Source organism: Scyliorhinus torazame, chromosome 9 (genome assembly GCF_047496885.1).
Source record: "Scyliorhinus torazame isolate Kashiwa2021f chromosome 9, sScyTor2.1, whole genome shotgun sequence".
Classification (NCBI taxonomy): Eukaryota; Metazoa; Chordata; class Chondrichthyes; order Carcharhiniformes; family Scyliorhinidae; genus Scyliorhinus; species Scyliorhinus torazame.
This window is the reverse complement of record NC_092715.1, coordinates 75,634,489-75,659,527: the sequence shown is the minus strand read 5'-3', so window position 1 is coordinate 75,659,527 and position 25,039 is coordinate 75,634,489. Positions and strand designations below refer to the sequence as shown.

The following is a 25,039-nucleotide window of genomic DNA, read 5'->3' as shown; positions in this document are numbered from 1 at the left end:
CCTTGTTTGTCCCCGATATTCCTCTGTCGAGGACCAGGATTTGATCCCGGTCCCGGATCACTGTCCACGTGTGAAGTTTGCACATTCTCCCCCTATCTGCGTGGGTCTCATCCCCACAACCCAAAGATGTGCACGGTAGGTGGATTAGCTACTCTGAATTGCCCCTTAACTAGGAAAAACAAAATTGGGCACAATTTTGGGCACAAAAACAAATTTTAATTCCTCTGTCTGTACTAATGTACTACCCCCAGCTGCATGAGCACTTAACTTGCATGTTAACCTTTTATTTTGTGGCACCTTCTTGAATGCCTTTTGGAAATCCATGTATACTCCATCTTATATTTTCCCTTTATCTACCCTATTGGCTACATTCTCAAAAAACTAATTTTGTCAAACATGGTATCCCTTTTATAAAACCATATTTACTTAGAAAGAAAATCATAGTATGACCAAATTGCACTGTTAAATGAAAATCGCTTATTGTCACAAGTAGGCTTCAAATGAAGTTACTGTGAAAAGCCCCTAGTCGCCACATTCCGGCGCCTGTTCGGGGAGGCTGGTACGGAATTGAACCGTGCCACTGGCCTGCCTTGGTCTGCTTTAAAAGCCAGCCCTTTAGCCCTGTGCTAAACCAGTCCCTGGATAATTAAATAACCTTTATTGTCACAAGTAGGCTTACATTAACACTGCAATGCAGTTACTGTGAAAAGCCCCTAGTCGCCACATTCCGGCGCCTGTTCAGGGAGGCTGGTACGGAATTGAACCGTGCCACTGGCCTGCCTTGGTCTGCTTTAAAAGCCAGCCCTTTAGCCCTGTGCTAAACCAGTCCCTGGATAATTAAATAACCTTTATTGTCACAAGTAGGCTTACATTAACACTGCAATGAAGTTACTGTGAAAAGCCCCTAGTCGCCACATTCCGGCGCCTGTTCGGATACACAGAAGGAGAATTCGGAATTCTCAGCTGGCACGGGAATTGAACCCGCACTGCAGGCCTTGTTCTGCATCACAAACCAGCTGCCTAGCCCACTGAGCTAAACCAGCCTCCTACGACTTGTTAAGAATAGATTGCAGCATTTTCTCAATAACTTCTGTCAGGCTAATTGGCTGGTAGTTTCCTGTTCTCTGTTTTCCTCTTGAATGGCCATGTTATAGTTTTCTAATTTTCAATCCGCTAGGGCCATTTTACAATCGCGGAATTTGGAAAACCCTACCTCTTCAGCTATTTATTATTGTTTTAATAAATTTGGAGTACCCAATTCTTTTTTTCCCTATTAAGGGGCAATTTAGCATTGCCAATTCGCCTACCCTGCCCATCATTTTGGGTTGTGGAGGTGAACCCCTTGCAGACACGAGGAGAATGTGCAAACGCCACACAGACAGTGATCCGGGGCCGGGATCAAACTCGGGTCCTCAACGCAGTGAGGCAGCAGTGCTAACCACTGCACCACCATGCCGCCCATTCAACTATCTATTTTATGACCCTAGATGGAGGCCATAAGGTTCTGGGGATTTGTTGGCTTTTAGCCCCTTCAGTTTCTCTGATATTAATTACTTTGTGTTTCTCATGCTTATTAGTTCCTTGGTTACCCTATATTTCTGGTATATAATTTGTGTTTTTTGTGAAGACAGACACAAAACATTTGTTCAATGTCTCCTATATTCGCCTCATTCCACATAATAGTTTGTCTCTGCCTTTGAAGTGCCAATATTTACTTTAGCTACACCCCTCTTTTATTTACTTATAAAAGCTTTTACAATCTTTTAGATTCCTGGCTAGTTTGCCCCATCATTTATTCTTTTCTCCCTACTTTTCGATCCCTCTTTGCTGATTTCTAAAATTCCACGAGTCCTCAGGCTTGCTACTGTTCTTTACAACATTATCAGTCTCTTCTTTTAATCTAATAATCGCTTCAATAAGCCGTGGATCAATCTTTCTCAATGGATTTTTGTTATTTTTATTGGGAAACATTTCTGTTAATTTTGAATCATTTCTTTAAACATTTCCCACAGTTTATATGCTGTTATATGACTTTTGAGTCTATTTAGTCAATCAACTTTAGGCAACTTTCCCCTCAAGTTAGATCCCGTTTTCATCCAGTGTCAAATTATTTACACTTTCAGCAGGATTAGTAGTCACAAGCAGGAAATTCCTATTTGGTTTTTTTTGTTACCATCTCCCTTGTTTAAGATGTTCCAAGGTCAGTTCTGTCACCTCAATTAATGGCAAAAATTTGATTATTGAGCCTTGACCAGAGATGGAACGCTGGAAATTGCAGATCTGCATGGTTCAGTCACACCTAATAAAAAGCCACGAGGAGAGTTCATCAAAGGTTTAGTCATTGAAGTGTAACCTTGTTGCATGCAGAAAACTGACAAAGTTGAATTCTAAATCAAGATTCTGCTTAATTTTCATTCTGCCATAATCTATTATATTGAACATATTCTCCTTTACTTATTTGGCAGTTTTAATCCTGTGGCTCCAACAAGCATGTTGAAAGTTCTGAGTAGGATAGCTTCTCAACAAGCCAGTAAGGTAAGTGTTATTTTAACATGGAAGAGTTAAATCTTTCAGCTTGCTCCCTTCCTTCTCTGCAAGGACATCTTTTGGAATATGTTTCTATCAGTGTTAGCAACTCTCTGGTTCTTATGAACCTCCGTGCCAGATGACTGACTGTGGTCCTCTTACAATTTCAAAAGATGTTCTTGAGAGCTGGAGCCCTGGATAATCAGGTACAGCAGGATAGGTACTGAAGCACAGGCTTCTGCTGCGGTCAGAAAGTGGTTCAGCAAAATAGAACTAGTTACTAAAAAGCTATTCTTTTGGGTTGCACGGTAGCACAGTGGTTAGCACTGTTGCTTCTCAGCTCCAGGGATCTGGTTCGAATCCCAGCTTGAGTCACTGTCTGTGCGGAGTCTGCACGTTCTCCCCGTGTCTGCATGGTTTCTTCCAAGTGCTCCGGTTTCGTTCCACAAGTCCCGAAGGACATGCTCGTTCGGTGAATTGGACATTCTGAATTCTCCCTCGCTGTACCCGAACAAATGCCAGAGTGTGGCGACTAGGGGATTTTCGCAGTAACTTCATTTCAGTGTTAATGTAAGCCTACTTGTGACACTAATAAAGATTATCATAGAAAAAAGGAATATCAATGTTGAAAATTGGAATATTTTCTTATTACACAGAAATACACAGTATTTCTTCCACTTTACCCCTCACCTTGCCTAATCAGGGGGTCAATTGATTCTTGAATGCATCTAAACAGTGTCCATCTAGACGACCATTTCACTGTTGATTGCTCAATGCATGAGAATGTGCTTCTTGACAACTGTCCTAAGATTGTCTTAACCTATATTTGGCCCCATGTATCCTGGGATATCTAATAGTAATACTCTGGATTAACCTAGTCTCTGTTGTTTTTGTATTTTCTATATTTCATTGAACACTTGTTCAGTTGCCTCCCTTCAAGACTGATGAACCACAATTTATCCAGCGTTTCCAAGAACTTAATCCTTTAAAATTAAACATCAGCTCCATGGCTCTTCTTGCCATCACTTCTGTGACTTCAAGTTCATGTTTTGATTAGCACAAAACTTGAAGGTGCAGTGATCCGCACTGGGTTACGGTTCTGTAGATTCTGGCAGGTCTGTGCTACTTCATGCAAGTGTACATAATTCTCCCAAGAGTGTTCACAGCCGTAAGAGTACTGCAACCAGTCTCAACACTGTCTTCATCCACAAAAAGTACTTGGCAAGATCACTGATTAACGATCAAGTTCCTGTCTCTCGCATGGGTTAGTGAATTCCATTTGTAGGCGAGCACTGTAATCATCTAACTGGGCAAAGAATGGTGATTGAACTTGACCTACCTGAGCTGTGTAGCTTTGTACATCACAGAGTCTGCCTTTACCCACAACATCATTAGCAGAGGAATTTTTTTTTCTTTCATTAATTTTTTCCAATTAACGGGCAATTTAGCGTGGCCAATCCACCTACCCTGCACATCTTTGAGTTGTGGGGGGGGGAGACCCAAGCAAACCAGTAGAGAATGTGGAAACTCCACATGGACAGTGACCCTGAACCGGGATCGAACCTGGGACCTCGGCGCCGTGAGGCAGCAGAGCTAACCACTGCATCACCTTGCTGCCGTATTAGCAGAGGAATTGTTAGTGTGGAACTTCCAAATCTGGCAGACGGTTGGTTGCACACTAACATTCTTTACCTTGTGTTGTGGCTGATTGTAAAATTATGTTTCATAGGATATATGGCACTGAAACATGGAAAATAGAAGCAGGATGAGACCATTTGACCCTTTAAGCCCGCTCCGCCATTCATTATGGTCATGGCTGATCATCCAACTCAATAGCCTGATCCCACTTTCCCTCCATATCCTTTGATTCCCTCCGACTTAAGTGCTATATCTAACTGCTTCTTGAAAACATACAATGTTTTGGCCTCAACTACCTCCTATGGTAACACATTCCACAGGCTCACCACGCGCTGGGTGAAGAAATTTCTCCTCATCTCTGTCCTAAACGGTTACTCTGTATCCTTGGACTGTGACCTCTGGTTCTGGACACACCCACCATCGGGAACATCCTTCCTGCGTCTATCCTGTCTAGTCCTGTTAAACTTTTATAGGTTTCTATGCGATCCTCCTTCATTCTTCTGAACTCCAGCAAATACTATCCTAACCAATTCAATCTCTCCTCATACGTCAGTCCTGCAATCCCAGGAATCAGTCTGGTAAACCTTTGCTGCACTTCCTCTCGAGCAAGAACTTCCTTCCTCAGATAAAGAGACCAAAACGACAAACAATATTCCAGGTGTGGCCTCACCATGGCTGTATATAATTGCAGCAAGACATCCCTGCTCCTGTACTTTAATCCTCTTGTAATGAAGGCCTGCATACCATTTGCTTTCTTTATCACCTGATGTACCTGCATGCTTATCTTCAGTGACTGGTGTACAGAGACGCCCAGGTCAGGCAGTACAGTGGAGCAATGGTTCGCACTGCTGCCTCATGGTGCGAAGATTCCAGGTTCAATTCTGGGTCACTGTCTGTGTGGAGTTTGCATATTCTCCCCGTGTTTGCATGGGTTTCACCCCCACAAGCCAAAGATTTGCAGGGTATGTGGATTGGCCATGCTATATTACCCCATAATTGGAAAAAATGAATTGGGTACTCCAAATTTATTTTTCTTAAAAGACGCCCAGGTCTTTGCGCATTCCCCTCTCCTAATTTAAGGGTTTTCAGATCATAGTCTGTCATCTCGTCTTTGCTGCCAAAGTGAAAAACCTCCGATATATCCAAATTATACTACATCTGCCATTCGTTTGCCCACTCACTCAACTTGTCCAAATCACACTGAATGATTTCATAGAATTTACAGTGCAGAAGGAGGCCATTTGGCCCATCGGGTCTGCTCCGGCTCTTGGAAAGAGCACCCTACCCAAGGTCAACACCTCCACCCTATTCCCATAACTCAGTAACCCCACCCAACACTAAGGGCAATTTTGGACACTAAGGGCAATTTATCATGGCCAATCCGCCTAACCTGCACATCTTTGGACTGTGGGAGGAAACCGGAGCACCCGGAGGAAACCCACGCACACACGGGGAGGATGTGCAGACTCCGCACAGACAGTGACTCAAGCTGGAATCAAACCTGGGACCCTGGAGCTGTGAAGCAATTGTGCTATCCACAATGCTACCGTGCTGCCTTTACCGTGATCTCTGCATTCTCCTCACAGCTCACTCTCCCACCCAACTTGGTGTCATCTGCAAATTTGGAGATATTACATTTTGTCCCTTATCTAAATCATTAATATATATTGTGAATAGCTGGGATCCTAGCACCGATCCCTGCGGTACTCTCATAGAATTTACAGTGCCAGATGAGGCCATTTGGCCCATCGAGTCTGCACTGACTCACTGAAAGAACACTCTACTGAAGCCCACGCCTCCACCCCATCCCAGTAACCCCTCCTAACCTAAGGGCAATTTAGCATGGTCAATCCACCTAACCTGCAGATCTTTGGACTGTGGGAGGAAACCGATGCAGACACTAAGAGAAAGTGCAAGCTCCACACAGTCACCCGAGGCCGGAATTGAACCCAGATCCCTGGAGCTGTGAGGCAGCTGTGCTAACCACTGTACCACCATGCCGCACTGCCTGCCAATTTGAAAAAGATCCGTTAATTCTTATTCTTTGTTCCCTGTCTGCCAACCAGTTTTCTATCCATCTCAATACACTATTGCCAATCCCATTCGCTTTAATTTTACACGCTAATCTCTTAAGCGGGATTTTGTCAAAAGCCTTCTGAAAGTCCAAACATACCACATCATCTGGCTCCCCCTCACCAACTGGTTACATCCTCGAAGAATTCCAGTAGATTTGTCAAACATGATTTCCCCATCATAAATCCATGCTGACTCTGACGAGTGATATTGTAGGCCTCGTCAAAAAGAAAAAGGAGGCATTTGTCAGGGCTAAGAGGCTGGGAACAGACGAAGCCTGTGTGGCATATCAGGAAAGTAGGAAGGAACTTAAGCAAGGAGTCAGGAGGGCTAGAAGGGGTCACGAAAAGTCATTAGCAAATAGGGTTAAGGAAAATCCCAAGGCTTTTTACACGTACATAAAAAGCAAGAGGGTAGCCAGGCAAAGGGTTGGCCCACTGAAAGACAGGCAAGGGAATCTATGTGTGGAGCCAGAGGAAATGGGCGAGGTACTAAATGAATACTTTGCATCAGTATTCACCAAAGAGAAGGAATTGGTAGATGTTGAGTCTGGAGAAGGGGGTGTAGATAGCCTGGGTCACATTGTGATCCAAAAAGACGAGGTGTTGAGTGTCTTAAAAAATATTAAGGTAGATAAGTCCCCAGGGCCTGATGGGATCTACCCCAGAATACTGAAGGAGGCTGGAGAGGAAATTGCTGAGGCCTTGACAGAAATCTTTGGATCCTCGCTGTCTTCAGGGGATGTCCCGGAGGACTGGAGAATAGCCAATGTTGTTCCTCTGTTTAAGAAGGGTAGCAAGGATAATCCCGGGAACTACAGGCCGGTGAGCCTTACTTCAGTGGTAGGGAAATTACTGGAGAGAATTCTTAGAGACAGGATCTACTCCCATTTGGAAGCAAATGGACGTATTAGTGAGAGGCAGCACGGTTTTGTGAAGGGGAGGTCGTGTCTCACTAACTTGATAGAGTTTTTCGAGGAGGTCACTAAGATGATTGATGCAGGTAGGGCAGTAGATGTTGTCTATATGGACTTCAGTAAGGCCTTTGACAAGGTCCCTCATGGTAGACTAGTACAAAAGGTGAAGTCACACGGGATCAGGGGTGAACTGGCAAGGTGGATACAGAACTGGCTAGGCCATAGAAGGCAGAGGGTAGCAATGGAGGGATGCTTTTCTAATTGGAGGGCCGTGACCAGTGGTGTTCCACAGGGACCAGTGCTGGGACCTTTGCTCTTTGTAGTATATATAAATGATTTGGAGGAAAATGTAACTGGTCTGATTAGTAAGTTTGCAGACGACACAAAGGTTGGTGGAATTGCGGATAGCGATGAGGACTGTCTGAGGATACAGCAGGATTTAGATTGTCTGGAGACTTGGGCGGAGAGATGGCAGATGGAGTTTAATCCGGACAAATGTGAGGTAATGCATTTTGGAAGGTCTAATGCAGGTAGGGAATATACAGTGAATGGTAGAACCCTCAAGAGTATTGAAAGTCAAAGAGATCTAGGAGTACAGGTCCACAGGTCATTGAAAGGGGCAACACAGGTGGAGAAGGTAGTCAAGAAGGCATACGGCATGCTTGCCTTCATTGGCCGGGGCATTGAGTATAAGAATTGGCAAGTCACGTTGCAGCTGTATAGAACCTTAGTTAGGCCACACTTGGAGTATAGTGTTCAATTCTGGTCGCCACACTACCAGAAGGATGTGGAGGCTTTAGAGAGGGTGCAGAAGAGATTTACCAGAATGTTGCCTGGTATGGAGGGCATAAGCTATGAGGAGCGATTGAATAAACTCGGTTTGTTCTCACTGGAACGAAGGAGGTTGAGGGGCGACCTGATAGAGGTATACAAAATTATGAGGGGCATAGACAGAGTGGATAGTCAGAGGCTTTTTCCCTGTGGTAGAGGGGTCAATTACTCGGGGGCATAGGTATAAGGTGAGAGGGGCAAGGTTTAGAGTAGATGTACGAGGCAAGTTTTTTACGCAGAGGGTAGTGGGTACCTGGAACTCGCTACCGGAGGAGGTAGTGGAAGCAGGGACGATAGGGACATTTAAGGGGCATCTTGACAAATATATGAATAGGATGGGAATAGAAGGATACGGACCCAGGAAGTGTAGAAGATTGTAGTTTAGTCGGGCAGTATGGTCGGCACGGGCTTGGAGGGCCGAAGGGCCTGTTCCTGTGCTGTACATTTCTTTGTTCTTTGTTCTTTGTTATCCTGCCACTGTTTTCCAAAGTGCTCTGCTATAAAATCTTTGACAATGGATTTTAAAATTTTCGCAATACTGACCTCAGGCTTACTGGTCTATAATTCCCTGTTTTCTCTCCGTCTTCCTTTTTTAAATAGCAGAGTTACATTAGCAACCTACCAATCTGCAGAAATTGTTCCAGAGTCTATAGAATCCTGGAAGACGAACATCAATTCATCCACTATTTCTAAAGCCACTTCCTTAAGTACTCTGGGATGTAGACTATGATGCCCTGGGGATTTATCAGCCTTCAATCCTTTCAATTTGCCCATCACCGTTTCTCTTCAAATATTGGACTCCAGTTCCTCCATCTCACTAAACCCTGCGTTCCCCAACATTTCTGGTATCTGATTTGTGTCCTCCTTTGTGAAGACAGAACCAAAGTATGTATTTAATTTCTCAGCCTTTTCTTTGTCCCCTACTATACATACCCCTGTTTCTGACTGTAAGGGACCCACATTTGTCTTCACCAATTTTTTTCTCTTCACCTACCTATAGAAACTTTTGCAATCAGTTTTTATATTCCCTGCAAGTTTACTCTCTTCCTGTTTTCCCCTTTTTAATCAATCTATTGGTCCTTCTTTGCTGAATTCTAAACTGCTCTCAGTCTTCAGGTCTGCAGTTTTTTCTGGCCAATTTGTATACCTCTTCCTTGGATCTAAAATTATCTCTAATTTCCTTTGGAATCCACGGTTTGGCCACATTTCACATTTTATTTTTGCCTCAGCCAGAAATGAACAGTTGTTGCTGTTCCCCCATGCGCTCTTTGAATGTTTGCCATTGCCTTTTCACTATCATCCCTTTAAGTAACGATTCCCGCTCAGAGCCAACTTGCGCCTCATATCGTCGTTGTTTCCTTTGGTAAGATTCAGGACCATAGTCTCAGATTCAGCTACTTCACTCTCCGCCTTAATGGTCGCTCATCCCCAAGAGGTCTCACACAAATGGATTGCCACTGATTCCGTTCTAGGCTCAACTAGTCCATGCTAGTGTTCTTGTTCCGCCTGAGTCTCTCCCCATCTTTCCTCATCTAAATCTGCCATCCTCACCATCCATTGCCTACTCCTTTAAATGCATCTATACTATTTGCTTCAACCACTTACTGTGATAACGCGTTCCATATTCTGAGCACTCTGTGAAAGGGAGTTCCTTCTGAATTCCCAGTTGGATTTCTTGGTGACTATTTTATGTCAGTGGCATCTAGTTATGCTCTTCCCCACAAGAGGAAACCTATCAAAACCTTTAATAATTTAATAATTTAAAAGACCTATTATTTGGTCACCCCTCAGCCTCCTCAAGAAACTAGATCCAGTCTGTCAATACTTTCCAGATATATATAAATCATTTCTAAGTTTTTAGGCCTTGCACTTTCTTTTTTATCCCTTACTCTTTACCTATTTCTAAAACATCGGATATTAATTGCCAATTTTTTTTCTTGTCCTCTTTTTGGCTTTTCCAATTTCATAATTTTACTACAATACTTTCTGTACTCCTCGAGACTTTTTGCAGTATTTAGGCCTTGTTATCTATCGCCAGCATTCCTTTTTACCATAGATCATAGAATTTACAGTGCAGAAGGAGGCCATTTGGTCCATCGTATCTGCAACGGCCCTTGGAAAGAGCACCCTACCTAAGCCCACACCTCCACCCTATCCCTGTATCCCAGTAACCCCACCCAACCCAACCTTTTGGGCACTAAAGGCAATTTAGCATGGCCAATCCACCTAACCTACACAATTTTGGACTGTGGGAGGAAAACGCAGCACCCGAAGGAAACCCACGCAAACTCGACACAGACAGTGACCCAAGCTGGGAATCGAATCTGGGACCCTGGAGCTGTGAAGCAACTGTGCTAACCACTATGCTACCGTGCCCCCACTTTTGTTTGTCATATCCTATCCTGAGCGTTCCTTGGCGTGCAGGTCTGCAGATTTGGAAGTCTCACACTTTATCTTCATGGGAACATGCTTGTTCTGAATTCTCATTATCTGACCCCTGAATTCCTCCCTTTGTTTGTCTACACCCATTTATACACTTATTTCTTGGAGTGATGTTGATTTACGCAAGTTGGGACTGTGGGTTGATCTACAAGATGTGCTGAGTGGACCCAAATTTTGGGATAGGAGTAGGACTACAGCTTGCATCACTGCCACTCAGTTAAAGGGAGAGCACAAGCTGTAAAGTGATACCTGCCCGAAAGTGGAATTAAACAGCTTGCCAATGCCCATCATCTAGTTTCTAGGATTTGCATAAACTTCCTGGGGTGGGCTTCCTGCTGCCCACCCTTGACCTTTCCACAGTTTTATGGGTGGGGGTGCAGCATGCCCACCCTCGCTCTACTTGAGGTCATTAAAGGCCACTCGGGGTGGGGAGGGGGGGGGTGGGGGGGGGGGGAGGCTGCGGGAATCTGCGGGAATCTGCGAGAGTTAGAAATTCGGCCTCAAACCTACTAATGTCCCTGAGACTGTTAAATGGCTGAAGAACTTCTGGATTCATTTCGCCACTTACTCTTTGGTGGCAGGGCAGGAAACCCAGCTATCCAGATTGTTTGACAAAAAAAACTCCAGATGCCACACTTCAATATATCAATTAATATTAAAGAAAGATTTTAGAATAAACTATTTTAGAATGCTGCCTATTTGTTCTGGTTCATGTGAGATTTTGGATTCAATGATATACAAATGGGTGTGTGGGGAACTCGGTAGGTGATGGGAAAGGAACAGTTTTGGACATGATCTGTTCCAGATTCGTCAGTTGCATCCAAAGTGGAAACTCGCCCGTCATAAATAGGACTGATTGGACTCTCCATCGATTGTTCAATATCGAAATAATGGACATGACAGACTTGATAATATATGCTTTTAGAAGGTACAATAAATACTTGAAAACAAATAATTTAGTCGCAAATGTCCTGTGAGCAATAGTGAACTGTTCACTTTCAGTTTCCGGACCAAGTTAAAACACTAATGTAATTCTTGATATGGAGCCAGAGTAAAATTGTGCTGAGGATTTACAGTGACCTAATCAGGTCACACCGGGTGTAAATTTCAGAACTTCAAAATTAGAACTGAAATTAACACTCGGTGTGACCTGATTAGGTCACTCTGTCTTTGGGATAGGTACAAGGAAGAACAATAGACCTAATCCCAAATTTAAAAGATTTGCGCTTTGAGGCAAGAGATATAAACCTTAAACTTTCAATACTAATAAAAAAGTGGGACCAATCTATCTGCAACATATATGCATCTCTGATCAGAACTGCTTTTGTGATTACTTGAATGTGCTTTACACACTAACTGTCAATATGTCATTACAATTACTTTTTCCATATCCTTTTCTACTCTGCCTCGACAATCATTGCCTTGAACTTGGATTTGCAATGTCAAGTTTTTTACAAAATCGAAATCAGCCCATTGTGTGTGAGATCAGATATTTTTATCCAAGGAATAGGAACAAGTTAATTATTTTGCTTAATACCCTGCGATGTAGAATGATGGGAAGACTGTTGTTCCAGACAAGACTGTATTGGAGATGCTCTGTAAAGGCAGTGCAGGAGATATCAGAACTGCAATAAACAGCCTCCAGTTTACTTCAGTGAAAGGTAATTCAGTTAAATTAACTTTGTGACAGAATGCATGACTGTAAAATGAGGGCTGAACTAAGCCTGTGCACTCTGGCCTTGTTATTCCTTGTTCTCCAACTTTTTTTTTCTTTTCATAAATTTAGAGTACCCAATTCATTATTTCCTATTAAGGGGCACTTTAGCGTGGCCAATCCGCCTACCCTGCACATCTTTGGGTGCAAACACTGGGAGTATGTGCAAACGCCACACGGACAGTGACCCAGAGCCGGGATCGAACCTGGGGCCTCAGCGCCATGAGGCAGCAATGCTAACCACTGCGCCACCGTGCTGCCCATTTCTGTATAATAGATTAAATAATGATACTCTTTTTTTTCAATTGCTTACCTTCCGCATAATGGTTTCTTCAGATTTGTACTGCAACATATTCCATAACCAGTATCTCTATATGTCTGTGTGCACACAAACATGGTAATCTTCTGACAAATCAGGTTGTCCATTGGAACAGTATCAGACACAGAACCATAAAGGGAAACCTTTAATCAAAGCGGGCACATCTTCAAGAGGAAAATATAAAGAAAAATCTTCAAAGGCAAATGAAAAGGGAGGTGGCCTGAACACCATTGGAAGCAAGGACCAATCTCTTTTCCTGTTTCGTGCTCTGGGAAAGATAATTTATTGTAAACGTAAGTTGAACAAATTTTTCACAGCTTCTTCCAGATCTGCTTGAATGGGTCAGTATGCAGTGTATTCATGATCGAGTCACCAACAAATTTTAGAATGTACTAAAATTATGTTTTAATTTTAATATGTAATAAAAAGAATGTGAATTAGGATTTTCTGGTGTGTTACTGATAAAGGATTCATTTTTTTCAGTGTATGAACTGTGTAGTTATGCTATTGTGCACAGTGTATTCATTTCACTGATGAAGTAGATTTGTATTCTTTAGGATCTCCTAAAATTATTTGGCCTATGTAGGCATATCCTGAGGTAAGTTAATGGCTAATTGGTTTCTTCATGAGTCAGTTAAAAACTAACTAAATTATTTTGCATCTGTAACAGCATGAAGTGTGATGGACACAATATTTTATCTATCTGGTTGTAAAATAATATGATTAGTTTGCACTTTGTGTCAAACTGAAGTTTCTATCACACTGAAATTTCTATGTCACAATTTGAAGAATAGTGTGCAAAGAAAATAACAACTGTCCAGTAACACAACAATTACATTCATAAAATAAATTTGTCACTTTTAAATGATTTTATTTTAAAAAGTAGTAATTTAAAACACAGAAAACATCCCTTCTCACATATATTCCTCATTGTCACCTTTTTCCATCATATTGTTTTTGAAATGTGACAGAAATTCGAGTGACGATTGCAAAAGCCATTGATTTGAGGCATAAACCTCATTCTTCTTAAATCACTCTTACACCAAAATGCAAACAAAGTCCAGCTTCTGACCTTAAGCCTAAACAGCAATGATTGCATCCACTGTTTTACTGAAAAGCAATTGAACATAAACAGACATGGTCTCACCATGGTAATGGATTGTGCATTACATGTTATAATGCTCCTATTCATATAAAGCAGTATGTTATCAACTATTCATGAGCATTATTTTTTTTAAATAGTATTTATTGGCACAAGTAAGTTTACATTAACACCGCAATGAAGATTCTGTGAAAATCCCCTAGTCGCCACATTCCTCCGCCTGTTCGGGTACACAGAGGGGGAATTCAATGTCCAAATGACCTAACAAGCACATCTTTCGGGACTTGTGGGAGGATACCAGAGCATCCGGAGGAAACCCACGCAGACACAGGGAGAACGTGCAGACTCCGCACAGACAGTGATCCAAGCCGGGAATCGAACCTGGGACCCTGGAGCTGTGAAGCAACTGTGCTAACCACTGCCACCGTGCCACCCATTGATTTATCTGACCATAAAACAATGCGGTCCACTTGTAGTAATGTCAAAAGTGGTGTACAATTACTACGTGAATGTATATCCTTTCCTTGTCATTAATTTCTGTGTCAAATTTCTATCACCATTTTCTGCATTTATTTATTTATTTATTTATTAAAAATATTTTTTATTCGCCTCCTTTTTCACACTTCCTCCCAAGTTTACACCCACCAACAATAATCAGTAACTAATATGTCAGTCCCCATATCAACAACAACGATCCCATCCTCTCCCCAAACCTTAGCCCGCATGTTCACGCAAACAAATGACAAAAAGGAATTAGGGATCACCCATAATCGCCATTAACACACACCGCCCCCCTCCCCCAACCCTCACCCACATGCCCCCACTAATGTTCAATGTTATCCAGTTCTTGAAAGTACATAATGAATAATGCCCATGAATTGTAGAATCCCTCCATCCTTCCCCTCAGTTCAAACTTAACCTTCTCCAGAGTCAAGAATTCCAAGAGGTCCCCCCGCCACGCCAGGGCACAAGGTGGAGAGGTTGCTCTCCAACCTATCAGGATCCGCCTTCAGGCGATCCAACGAGGCAAAGGCTACAACATCTGCCTCCGCACCCGTTTCCAACCCTGGCTGGCCTGAATATGGCCTCCCGGGGGCCCGGGTCCAGTTTCACATGCACCACTTTAGAAATTACCTTATAAACCTCCTTCCAGTATCCTAGCTTTGGACAGGACCAAAACATATGAACGTGATTAGCAGCCCCCGTGCAACGTTCACACACATCTTCTACTCCTTCAAAGAATCGGCTCATCCTCGTCCTCGTGAGGTGTGCTCTGTATATCACCTTCAGCTGTATCAGCCCCAACCTCACGCACGAGGTGGAGGCATTCACTCTCTGGAGCACCTCACACCAGAACCCCTCCTCCATATCCTCTCCCAACTCTTCCTCCCACTTTGCTTTCATCCCTTCCAGTGGTGCCTTATCCTCTTCCAAAATAGCTCCGTAAACCGCTGACACTACCCCCTTCTCCAGTCCCCCTGTCGTCAGCACCTCCTCCAGCAATGTGAAGGCCGGCTCCACCGGGAAGCTCTGTATCTCCTTTCTGGCAAAATCTCGAACCTGCATGTATCTAAACGTTTCCCCCTGCTCCAGCCCATACTTCACTTGCAGCTCCTTCAATTCTGCAAACCGACCCCTAAGAAACAAATCTATTAGTGTCTTAATCTCATTCTCCTCCCATTTCCGAAAATTTCCATCCACCTCCCTGGCTCAAATCTGTGGTTCCCCCGAATCGGCATTTCCCTTAACCCTGCCACCAACCCGAAGTGTTGGCGAAACTGCCTCCAACTTCTCAATGAAGCTAATATTACCGGACTCCCATAGTATTTCCCCAGGGCTATGCTGTTGCTAGTGCTTTCAATCCCGACCCCCTGCACAAACTCTCCTCCATTTTGACCCACTGGGAATCAACCCCTCTGACCCAGCTCCGCACCTTCTCCACATTCGCCGCCCAGTAGTAATACATCAGGTTTGGAAGACCCACACCCCCTGCCTGCCTTCCCCTCTGTAGCAGCACCTTTCTAACTCTGGCCACCTTCCCTCCCCATATGAACAAAGTAATCCTTCCCTCAATCTCTCTAAACAAAAGCCTTTGGCAGGAAAATCGGCAGGCATTGAAAAATAACCAGAAATCGCGGCAACATGTTCATTTTAACCGCCTGTACCCGACCCACCAGTGACAGAGGGAGACCATCCCACCTTGCCAGATCAGCTTTCACTCTCCCCACCAAACTAGAAATGTTGTACCTGCGGAGCCCCCCCCACTCCCGGGCAACCTGCACCACCAGGTACCTAAAGTGAGTCCCTGCCCTACGGAATGGCAGCCCCCCCACCCCTGCCCCCAACCCTGGCCGAGACACCACAAAATACTCACTCTTATCTGGATTTAGTTTGTACCCTGAGAAAGACCCAAATACTCAAAGCAGCTCCAATATTCCCCCTTTCGACACACTCGGTTCCGACACATATAACAGCAAATCATCGGCAGATAAGGACACCCTATGCTCTATCTCCTCTCCCCCCCCCCCCCCCCCCCCCCCCCCCCCCCGGCACTATTCCTTTCCATACCCCCTGAACTTCTTAATGTGATGGCCAACGGCTCAATCGTGAGTGCAAACAGCAGGGGGGACACAGGACATCCCTGCCTAGTCCCAAGGTGGAGAGAAAAGTATCTCGAGCTGATGTTGTTTGTGCGGACACTCGCCCTCGGCTCCTTATATAGTAGCTTTACTCAGTTCACAAATCTTGGTCCAATCCCAAACCGCTCCAGAACTGCCATCAAGTACCCCCATTCTACCCGGTCAAACGCCTTCTCAGCGTCCAATGTCACAACCACCTCTGTTTTCTTCCCCTCTGCCGGTGCCATAACGACGTTCAACCCTTCTAATGTTTGAAAAGAGCTGCCTCCCTCTCACGAACCACGTCTGATCTTCACCTATCACCTTCGGGAAGCTCTCCTCCAGCCTACCCGCCAGTACCTTCGCCAATACTTTTGCGTCCCCATTCAGAAGTGATATGGGCCTATACGACCCACACTCTGTCGGATCCTTATTTTTTTCGCAACAGGGAAGTCGATGCCTGCCCCAAAGTTTGTGGCAACACCCCCTTCCCTATCGCCTCTTCAAACATCACCATCAGGGGTGCCAGCTTATCCTTGAATTGTTTATAATATTCCACCGGAAACCCATCTGGCCCTGCCACCTTCCCTGACTGCATCCTCCCAATTGCATCCCTTATCTCCTGCTCCACTATCGCTCCTTCTAATGTAGCCCTGTCCCCCTTCGCTAATCTCGGGTACTCCAACCCATCTAGAAATTCCTGCATCTCACAGTCTCCCCCAGGTGGCTCTGACCTGTACAACGTCTCATAAAATTCCTCAAAAACCTTGTTAATCAGATCCGGAGACACCACCAACTTCCCTGCCCTATCCCTCACCTGAACAATTTCCCTTACCACTGCCTCCCTCCAGAGCTGACCTGCTAATCTCCATGTTCGTAACCTGCACCCCTTGCTCGTCTCCATTGGCGCACCGCCTTCCTGGTAGATAGTCGGTCAAAGCTCGTCTGTAGTTCCTTCCTCTTTTCCAGCTTTGCTGGGTCCCCATCTTCTGCATAACTCCGATCTACCTCCAACATCTCATCTATTACCATCTGCCGCCCCAACCTCTCCTCTTTGTCCACCCTGGCCTTAAACAAAATTACCTCACCCCTCACCACCGCCTTCAGAGCCTCCCAGACGACCGCCTTCGACACCTCACTCGTACAATTGAAACCTACATATTCCTCAATTACCTTTTCAATTTTGTCACCGAACCCTTCCCCCAAAAGTCCCACATCTAATTTCCAACCCAGCCTCTGCGCTGCCCCCTTCTCCAGTATCATATCCACCCAATGCGGAGCATGATCTGACACTGCAATTGCCAAGTATTCCGACCTCTTAACCCCAACCAGCAAAGCCTTCCCCACCACGAAGAAATCAATCCGCAAGTATACCTTATGGACTGCTGAGAAAAACGAGTACTCCCGTTCCCTCGGGTGCAGAAACCTCCGAGGGTCCACCCCTCCCATTTCCACCATTAGCCCAGCCAACGCCATTGCCCCCCCCCCTGATGGGACTAGCGAGCGTGTCCGTGACCTGTCCAACCTTGGCTCCTGCACCAAGTTCCAGTCTCCCCCCCCCCCCCCCCCCCCCCCCTCCCTTTCCAATTGGGACCGCATACACTTAACAGCACCACTAATCTCCCCTCCAGCGCCCCTGTCACAATCACATATCTACCCCCCTGATCTGCCACCACCTTCTCCATCTGGAAGTGTACTCTTTTGCTGACCGTTACCGCTACCCCTCGAGCCCTTCCATCAAATCCGGAGTGAAACACTTGGCTAGCCCAGCCCTTTTTAAGTCTCATCTGGTCCTTCACCCTCAAGTGAGTATCCTGCAGCATTGCTACAACGGCTTTCAAACTTTTAAGATGCGCAAGCACCCTTGACCTCGTGACCGGACCTCCTAACCCCCCTCACGTTCTTTCTGCATTTATTTATGAGCAATTATATTTCAAATAGATTTCTTGCAGCTGATTGGCCATTTGCATACTTGCATGTAAATTTCTTCCAGCAATCTTATTTAAAAAGAGTACAGGAAAACCAGTCGTTTGGCATGTTTAACGAATCTCCTCAACAATAGAAAATATCTCCTATTAATATAGGACTAGGTATATCATCCTTTGTGCCAGTTTTAACACCAGCCATTGGAGGATTTTCACTTGACACCCCGCTGACTTCACTTTTACTGAGGCTCCTTGATGCCATACCCCGTCAAATGATGACTTGACATCAAGAGGACTACATAGGATATACAACAGAGAAACGGGTCATTCGGCCCAACTAGTTCATGCCGAACTATTGATTCACTTAAGCCTCATCCCATTTTCCTTATCGAAATCTACAATTGTACCATCAATTCCCTTCTACCTTAAATGTTTGTCTCGTTTCCCCTTAAATACATCTATGCTGTTTTCTCCAACCACTCTCTGTGGTAGCAAGCTCCATATTCGTACCACTCTTTGGATAAAGTAGTACATTCTGAATTTCCCTATTGGATTTCTTGGTAACCATGTTATATTGGTGGTCTCTAGCTAAGCTCATCCCCATAAGAGGAATCATTCACTCCACCAACTCTACTAAAACCTTTCATGACTTTAAATATCTCTATTCCGTCATCTTTCAGCCGTTCCTTTTCAAGGGGGAAGAGTCCAAGCCTGTCAATCTTTTCCTGGTGTATATACCCAGACAATTCTTATATCATCCCTGTTAAATCTTCTCTGCCCTCTCTGGTGCTTCTGTACAGTCTTTTTGTAATATGGCAATCAGAACTGCAGACAGTACTTTGGTTTAACCAAGGTTTGATACAGGTTTAGCATAATTTCCGTAACTTTTCAGTTGTATCCCTCTACAAATAAAGCATTGTACTTGGTTTGCTTTTCTTATGGCTTTGTTAACCTGCAGCACAACTTTGATTGATGTATTTGGAATCCAAGATCCCTTTTGCCTCCTCTCCCCCACCTAGACTTGCATCTTCCAAATAATAAATTATTAGCCTGTTCAGCAGGTTTATTAATGTCCTCCTGTAGTTTGTTACTGTCCTCGGTATTGACTATCCTTCCCAATTTGGTATCTTCCACAAATTTAGAGCCTGCAGTTCTTCAAAACCACTGTGAAAATGTTGTTGGAATTGATGGCCTTTGCTCTGTTTATTGCTTTCACTTCCTATTACCAATTCTGTTTACAATTTATCTCAATAATTTGCTTCCTGTAATGCATTCCTATTTGTGACGCCTGACGTATAGGAATCTGCCAAATGTTTTATGAAATCTCAAGTGATTCATGGTCATTCACTAACATATTTGTCTCCCTGATTTGTTAAGCATAACCTGTACCACCTTCAAATCCATTTTAACTGGGATTTTGAAACTTTTAATTGTTTGGAGAAATGTTTTAATGGCATCAGCTAAAATGCTCTTGGACATTTTTCCTTAATAGCTCAATCAATTTCTTCTGACTTTTGCTTAAACAAAAATAGACATGCTGTCAAAGCTTTTCATCTTGTACTCATCAAGACCGATCACAATAATACAAAGCTTTGACAAAGGGTCATCTGAACTCGCAATGTTAGCTCTTTTCTCTCTCTACAGATGCTACCAGACCTACTGAGATTTTCCAGCATTTTTTCTTTGGTTCCTATCTTGTCTTATTTGGTGACCTAATGAGTCTGCTATATATTTCTAGAATTTTCTGAGTCTAAACATTTTTCTGGTATGTGGGATGAGACCCTTTGCACTTTTCCATGTTTCACCAGTAGGTGGTGGTGTTTGATGGAAAAATTTGATTATTTTCACATAATCTTTTCAAAACTGCATTAATACAGCAGAAAAACATCCAGAGTTGCTTCACTGAATTATAATTGGAAATGGATACTGAATCAAAGAAGCAAATATTAGGCTAGATCCCAAAAACTTGATCAAAGAATTGTCCTTTAAGGAGGAGGGAGAGATTGTTGAGAGGCAGAGGGATTGAGGAATCGAAATCCGGATCATGGGGCCCAGATGGAAGAAAGCACAGACTTCAATGCTAGGATGAGAGAGTGGGGATGCAGAAGTGGCCACAGTTAGAGGAGCAGCAAATTCTGGAAAGATTTTCTGGAGATTCAAGTTGGGAGGGGCAAGGCCATGAAGGAGTTTGAATGCAACACTAAGAACCAAAACAGAAAATACTCGGCGATCTTGGCAGGTCTGACAGCATCTGTGGAGAGCGAGCAGGGAGCTAACGTTTCGAGTCTGGATGACTCTATCAAAGATTAGAACATTAAATTGGGGTCCAGGAGCCAATTGTAAATTCGAAAAGGCAAAGTGATGGGTGAGTGAGTGTAACTTGGTGCAGAATAGGATCTGGGCAGTAATGTCTTGCATGAGCTGGGTTAGAAACTCGTCTTGGGGAGAATAGGACGTCAAGAGTATGAACAATCCAGATCAGGCTGAGATGATGAACAGGGATGGGAGATTAAATTGGGGCAAAGATTGAGTTTGTGGTGGAGTCAAAGAAAATGACTGAATTCTCCCAACCCCGCCTGCGGGTTTGATGGCAGAGACAAGGGGGGCAATGTGGAACGAGGGCTATGCAAAGAGTGGGGCGAAGGCTGACAATGGCACGTAGAGGAGCAAGGAGGTGTGTGAAAAAGATGAACAATGGAAGACCGAGGGAAGACCTAGGAGAGGGAAGCTGGACCCCAACAAGCCTGTATGGAAAACTCACAAACCAGGGGGTCAGAGGGATACCACATTGTGTACTGGAAGGGGATGAAGACTCCGGAGGCATTGGGTAGAGGTCCAAGTGAAACATGGGCGTCTCACAAGTGATGGGCTCGGTGTGGTGCGGGTGCGTCATTGAATCGAGGAATACACTTAACACCTCTTGAGGCTGCTAGCGTTTTCCCTCTGGGTTGCTGACATGCTGCACGGTCTGGTGAAGACAGGTGGGCTGGAGAGAGTAATATGAGTGTGCTGGGCTGGTATTTAAATATGACGCTGGGATCTTCGAACCTGTCAGCTGAGAGTGGGCAGACGAATTAGCTCGTGGCCCACTCGGAGATCCGGGGGAATTGGGGCAATCTTGCCTATGCATGATTAATGAAGTTCAAAGTGCAGAATCTGGGGCGGGATTCTCTCAGCCCGGGGCCGGGCCGGAGAAACCCCGCGACTGGGCCACGCCGCCCTGACGCCGGCACGCTCTGCGGAGAATTGGCACCATTGGCGCCGGCATGGTTGGCACGGCGCCGATTGCGGGCCGCTCTACGCGGCCGGCCTGCCGATTCTCGGCCGGGGTGGGCCAAGCGGTCATAGTGAAAACGCTGATTCCGCCGGCGCCGTCCACACCTCGCAGCCGGCGCAAACTCTGCATGGAAGGGTCAGGTGGCAGCCTGTGAGGGGGAGGGGGGCTCTGATCCCGGGGAGGCCTCCGATGCGGCCTGGCCCTCGATCGGGGCCTACCGATCGGCGGGCCGGCCTCTCTGTCCACCGGCCTCTTTTCTTCCGCGCCGGCCCCTGTACCCCTGCGCATGTTGCGTCAGGGCCAGCGCATTGAAGGAGGCCACAGCGCATGCGCGCGTTGGCACCGGCGCCACTGCGCATGCGCGGTTTCCGTGGTGCCCAGTTCGTGCCAGAATCGGCAGCTGGAGCAGTGTAGGGGCCAGAATTACTCCTGGCAGCGGCCAGTTCACGCTGTCGTAAAACGCGACGGCGTTTACGACAGCGTGGACACTCTGCCCGGGATGGGTGAATCCCGCCCCTGGTGTGTAATCCCGCCATTCTGGTTGGAGGGACAGGCGCCGTCGGAGCCACCCACCCTCGCTCTTGTCTCAAAATTGGAGAATTCTGCACAATGGTTTCAGCTTTTCCCATGTTTAACTGGATAGTGAATGAACAAAAACGTCACTTGCATCCTCTGAGTGATCATTACAGGGAATAATGCGGTAAAAATATTTCCCCTTTGAATCGTTGGAAAGCTTGTTTAACATGTGTAGATTACCAAATAACACTGAAACAGATAATAATAATCGCTTATTATCACAAGTAGGCTTCAATGAATGAAGTTAGTGTGAAAAGCCCCTAGTCGCCACATCCCAGCACTTGTTCGGGGAGGCCGGTACGGGAATTGAACCCGCGCTGCTGGCATTGTTCTGCATTATATGCCAGCTGTTTAGCCCGCTGTGTTAGTAATAGGGGCCCCTAGTCGCCGGAATGTGGCGACTAGGGGCTTTTCACAGTAACTTCGTTGAAGCTTACTTGTGACAATAAGCGATTATTATTATTATTATTATTATTATTATTATTATTATTATTATTATTATCATTAGCTGCTGATTGCCAACCAGAGAAACACCCATTAATCCCCACTCTTTGCTTTCTATTAATTAACAAATCCTCTGTCCATGCGACCATTGTACCCTTAACGCCATGCATCCTTATCTTATGCAGCAACCTTTTGTGTGGCACCTTGTCAAAAGCTTTCTGGAAATCCAGATATACCAATCCAATAGATTTGACAAGCATGAGTTCCCTTTCATAAATCCATGCTGACTCTGTCCAATCCTGCCACTGTTTTCCAAGTGTTCTGCTATAGAATCTTTGATAATGGATTCTGGAATTTTCCCCAAGACCGACCTGCGGCTTGCAGGAGCTGTTCTTGAGTCTGTAGAATCTTGGATTCTATACCACCAGTACATCCACTATTTCTAGGGCCACTTCCTTAAGTACTCTGATATGTAGATTATCCAGCCCTGGGGATTTATCGGCCTTCAATCCCATCAATTTCCCCAACACAATTTCTCTACTAATACTGATCTCACTCAGTTCCTCAGTCTCACTAAACCCTGTGTTCCCAACATTTGAAAATGAAAATCACTTATTGTCACAAGTAGGCTTCAAATTAAGTTACTGTGAAAAGCTCCTAGTCACCACATTCCGGCGCCTGTTCGGGGAGGCTGGTACGGGAATTGAACCGTGCCACTGGCCTGCCTTGGTCTGCTTTCAAAGCCAGCGATTTAGCTCTGTGCTAAACATACATTTCTGGTATGTCATTTGTGTCCTCCTTTGTGAAGACAGAACTAAAGTATATATTTAATTGGTCAGCCAATTTTTTTGTTCCCCATTATAAATTTCCCTGTTTCTGACTTGAGGGGACCTCTGTTTGTCTTCACCAATCTTTTTCTCTTCACATATCTACAGAAACTTTTAGTCAGTTTTTATATTCCCCGCCAAAGCTTACTCTCGTACTCTATTTTCCCCTTCTTAATCAATCCCTCAGTTCTCCTTTGTTGAAATCTAAACTGCTCCCAATCCTCAGGTCTGTTGTTTTTCTTGGTGAAGGGGGCTTCGTCCCTGGACCTAATACTATCTCAAATTTCCCTTGTTGACCATGGTTGGCCACCTTTCCCATTTCACTTTTGTGTTGGACAGGAATGATCAGTTGTTGCAGTTCACGCATGCGCTCCTTGAATGTTTGCCATTGCCTTTCCACCGTCATCCATTTAAGTAATGTTCTCCAATCCATCACAGCCAATTTGCACCTCATACCATCGTAGTTTCCTTTATTTTGATTCAGGAGCCAAGTCTCAGAAACAACTACGTCACTCTCCACCTGGATGAAGAATTCTATCATGTTATGGTGCACATCCCCAAGGGGTCTAACATAACTTGATTGTCAATGATTCCATTCCCATTGCACAATACCCAGTTTAAGATGGCCTGTTCTTTCTTTGGTTCCTAAACATATTGGTCCAGTAAACCATCCCGTATACACTCCAGGAATTCCTCCTCTACGGCATTGTGACTAATTTGATTTTTCTCAATCTATATGCAGATTAAAATCACCCATAATTACAGATATTTCTTTATTGCATACGTCTCTAATTTCTTGTTTAATGCCATTCTCAATATCACCACTACAGTTTGAGGGTCTGTATACCACCCCTACTAATGTTTTTTGCCGCTTGGTGTTTCTCAGCTCAATCCATATAGATTCCACATTGTCAGAGCTAATATCCTTCCTCACTATTGCGTTAATTTTCTCTTTAACCAGCAATCCAACGGCCTTTTTCTTTTTGCCTCTCCGCCCTAAATACCCCTGGACATTCAGTTCCATCCCTGGTCATCCTGCAGTCACGTCTCCATAGTTTTGACTATATCATACCCGTATACATCTAGAAAAACATTTGCAAATTTCTGATCCTAACTCCTTCGCATGTATCATAGAATCCCTACAGTGTGGCCCATCGAGTCTGCACCGATCCTCTGAAAGAACACACTACCCAGGTGCACTCCCCTACCTACCCCACCCTATCCTCGTAACCTAAACTGCATATCTCTGGACACTAAGGGATAACTTAGCATGGCCAATCCACCTTAACTGCACAGCCAATCCACCTAACCTGCGCATCTTTGGACTGTGGGAGGAAACCCAATCAGACACAGCGAGAACGTGCAAACTCCACACAGACAGCCACCCAAGGCTGGCATCAAACCCGGGTGCCTGGTGCTTTGAAGCAGTGTGCTAACCACTGTGCCACCATACTGCCAATTAGTGATCCAGATTGTTTTATTTTATGACAATTAATGATGAGTTTCATGGCCAGCATTACTGACTTTAATTCCTGATTTTATTGGTTGATTTAAATTCCCCCAGCTGCCACATGTTATCACACAATTATCCTGGATTTTTGGCACTCCTCTAGTAATCATACGACTATACCACCAGCTCCCAACTTATTGTCATTATAAAAAGAGTTCAATAAAATAATCATCTGTGATTTGTTTATAATGTACAGCATTTTGGTTTATGATTTATTTATTTTGGCCGACAATCTATGGTGCATTTCATTAAGGACACAACAAAATAAAATGTTGATTTGTAGAACAGTTTTAATACGGTA

The 25,039-nt window shown here is 44.5% G+C and overlaps 1 protein-coding gene across 2 annotated transcripts in view; it reads left to right on the top strand.

Moving 5' to 3' along the window:
• rad17 (RAD17 checkpoint clamp loader component) overlaps nucleotides 1–25,039 on the top strand; it is a 77,649-nt gene that overhangs the window by 40,644 nt on the left and 11,966 nt on the right. For both annotated transcript variants that reach the window (XM_072516171.1, XM_072516170.1), the window contains exons 9-11: nucleotides 2,466–2,535; nucleotides 11,976–12,087; nucleotides 12,558–12,752. In XM_072516171.1, coding sequence (XP_072372272.1) covers nucleotides 2,466–2,535; nucleotides 11,976–12,087; nucleotides 12,558–12,752 — 377 coding nt within the window. The remainder of the gene's footprint in view (nucleotides 1–2,465; nucleotides 2,536–11,975; nucleotides 12,088–12,557; nucleotides 12,753–25,039) is intronic.